Raw genomic sequence first — 2,757 nt, forward strand, 5'->3', positions numbered from 1 at the left:
TCCTCGCCCACGAGCTCTGTGTTGCTCGTGCCGCCACGAAACTTCGTCTGGACGTGTGCTAGTGTTCTGGCCCTCGTACGGCATGCTCGCGGCAATATTCGGAGCGATCAGAGCGGCGCAATGACCGTCCGCGCGCGGGATACGGGCGCTCCGCAAGGCGCCCATGCGCGCGCACCCCAGATGGCTCCGATTGACGAGATTTGCTGCAGAGAAATATATCTCGGGTACGCGACATCATTTATGGATGTATCCTTTGCCGTATCCACAATTTAGAATGGGTTTGCGGAGGAATACGAGGTCGGGGAGCATGCAAAGTGCTGCCCATCCATCTATTCCTCCCTAAGCCCATTCTCTTCTGGCTACTCTGCCAGAGCGTGCTCCCCCGGTGTGATAAATATGTAAGAGCAAATTCCCTATTGAAAGGGATGTGTCAGTGAGTAATTGAGAATTTTGCGCCCATTCCAAGGGCCTGGGTCCATCAGTCTAAGCAGCCCACCCTCAGACCTTAGTTCACACAATATTCACATCTGATCCGCTCTCTAAATTTTAAGTCGCCGTCCCTGACATTATGACGGCTCCCTGGACTCGCTTACACTCACAGACGCTTACTGCCTGATTTACACAGGCTCCAGACTGCTCACACTACCTAGGGTACAGTACAGGTCTAGACTACATCCCCCCTCGTTCCCCCCATCCCTCGGCCGTGCGCGCCGCCATCCCAGCGTCCAGAGAAATCTATGGAGCGCACTGAGACCGCCGGAGCAATTTCCCGGACGGCCTCAGCATTCTGGTGGGTGCTCTCCTCCTGGTACCCACTCCCACACTGTCACCGCCCTCCCGACGGCGTCGGGTGTGGGGACAGCTTCTGACCGCAGTCAGTGCGCGACCGGGCGGCCTATCCCACTCTGGAATAGTCCGCCGCCCGCGTCGCGCACTGTGCAACCCTGCAGCGGCTGTGGCGGCAGCAGGGTACCCTTCTGGTGTTCCGCCCACCTCGTGCACGCCTCGGCTGTCCTGGGGCGCGCGCGAGGTCCGCTAACCGTGGCCTGCATGCGCGGGAGTCTTCGTGACCGCTGCGCATGTCCCTGGGCGTGCAACGGGGAGGCAGACGACCGCCTGCCTGCCCGGTGCCCACCCGGGGTGCCTCTCTTTCCCATCCCCTCGATCCACTCACCTTCGCGTTCCTGGCGACATGGAAGACACACCCTACTCTCCTGTGCATCGTGCACCCGTCGCGCCGCGCTGCAAGCCTCGCAATTGGCGAGAGTGGCCCCAGGGGGGCCACAGGACAACGGTGAGTACTCCGAGCTTGTAGTGTGCCAGGAAACACTCACCCATCGTTCTCGACACGCCCATACTCACGGGGCATGTGCCCACGCCCTGTGAGGCGCGTCGCTGCACTCGCGGAAGCCTCGCGAGTGTTTTTGCGACGTGTTCGCGGAGGGCACCGTGTCCCGCGCAGGGCATGCGCGGCGGTGTCCTTCGCGCCGAGTTGTAGACGTCTGCTGCGACGCGAATACATTCCATTCAAGCCAGCATGGCATGGCCTGAGATGAGTGCTTTGCTCGTCCCGAAATATCATTGTATTGCTCACAATCTCAGTCCCAGACATGCCCCAGGTCAACACTTTCCCCCGACCACACACCATCCCCCATCGCTCGTCTCATCCCATTCTCCACTGCCCTGCATTCCCCCGACCCTCCGGTGCAACCACGTCGCTCGCGCGGCCGCAGCCACGTCTCAATGGGCCCTCATTCCGAGCGATCTGTCGCCCATCCCCCGCCGCGAACACCCCTCCCGCCCCTCGACGCGCCGCGATACGAAGCCCGCGTGGTGCTCGAAACACGTCGAAACGAGCAGTCGACTCGTCCTCCACTCGTACGTCCCGCCGCGCGCCCGTACGACCCCTCGACGGCGCCCTCGAAGACCCTCCTCGCGCCGATGCACGTGTGCGCGCAGTAGCGCTCTAGGTACGTCCACGCCCTCGACGACGCTCGCAAACACGGATCCTGACATGACATACACTCCCCAGACGCGCCTGCCGCCCTTCGTCGCCGCCACGGCCACGGGTCGTCCTCCTGGCGCAGGGCCATCTCCATCCCGACGTCTCCGGCCCCGCTATCGAAGTCCTGTGCGCGCCGACGCGGTCCGCGCCCGTCCGACTTGGTTTCCTCGCGCCCTGGAGGCCCTGGACGGAGGCGTCGAGGCGCACCGCGATGCGCACGCGTACGAGTGCGCACGCGGCCGTGCAAGGCGGCGGGAGGCCCGGTTCGCGACGTCCAATGCATGCGGCGGATTCGCCGCGTTCTGCGAAGGTTTGGGCGCGAAGAGAAGGGATCTGCATCGACGTCAGTTTCCGGCTGTTCTCGCGGCAAGCGGATGCAGACTTACCTGTTGTGGATGTGTGCAGCTTCGCGAGGGCGTCCAGGCACCATCGAGGCAGGATGACGAGCACTGCGGGAGGAGACGTGAGCACGGGGCAAGGGCAGGACATGGGAAACGGACCTGCTTGGTGTCGACGAGGTGCACGGCTCGCTCGTATCGCCGCGGCCGCGCGAGTCTTGACATCCTTTCCCACCCGCGGAGACCGGCCTTCTCGAGCGCTCTGTCCGCGCAGAGGAAGCCTTCGATACACGACTCGGGGCGCCGATGCTTCGTGTGCCGCCGCGGTCTTGTCGTCCGGGGACGGGTGGGTGCGCGGGAGCGCTTCGCAGCTTCGCGAGATCTGCGAAATTGACGTGAGCACGGAGTCTTCGC

General features: G+C 63.4%; 1 protein-coding gene across 1 annotated transcript; it reads right to left on the minus strand.

The window, feature by feature from the left end:
• Positions 1-826: 826 nt before the first annotated feature.
• On the minus strand, positions 827-2,568 carry TRAVEDRAFT_54770 (uncharacterized protein; the record flags this gene model as incomplete). The annotated part of the gene is made up of 4 exons (XM_008047709.1): positions 827-865; positions 2,024-2,338; positions 2,392-2,454; positions 2,506-2,568. The coding sequence occupies 4 exons, from the start codon at positions 2,566-2,568 to the stop codon at positions 827-829; spliced, it is 480 nt and encodes a 159-aa protein (XP_008045900.1).
• Between the last annotated feature and the right edge of the window lie 189 nt (positions 2,569-2,757).

The sequence above is a fragment of the Trametes versicolor genome (assembly GCF_000271585.1).
Source record: "Trametes versicolor FP-101664 SS1 unplaced genomic scaffold TRAVEscaffold_161, whole genome shotgun sequence".
Classification (NCBI taxonomy): domain Eukaryota; kingdom Fungi; phylum Basidiomycota; class Agaricomycetes; order Polyporales; family Polyporaceae; genus Trametes; species Trametes versicolor.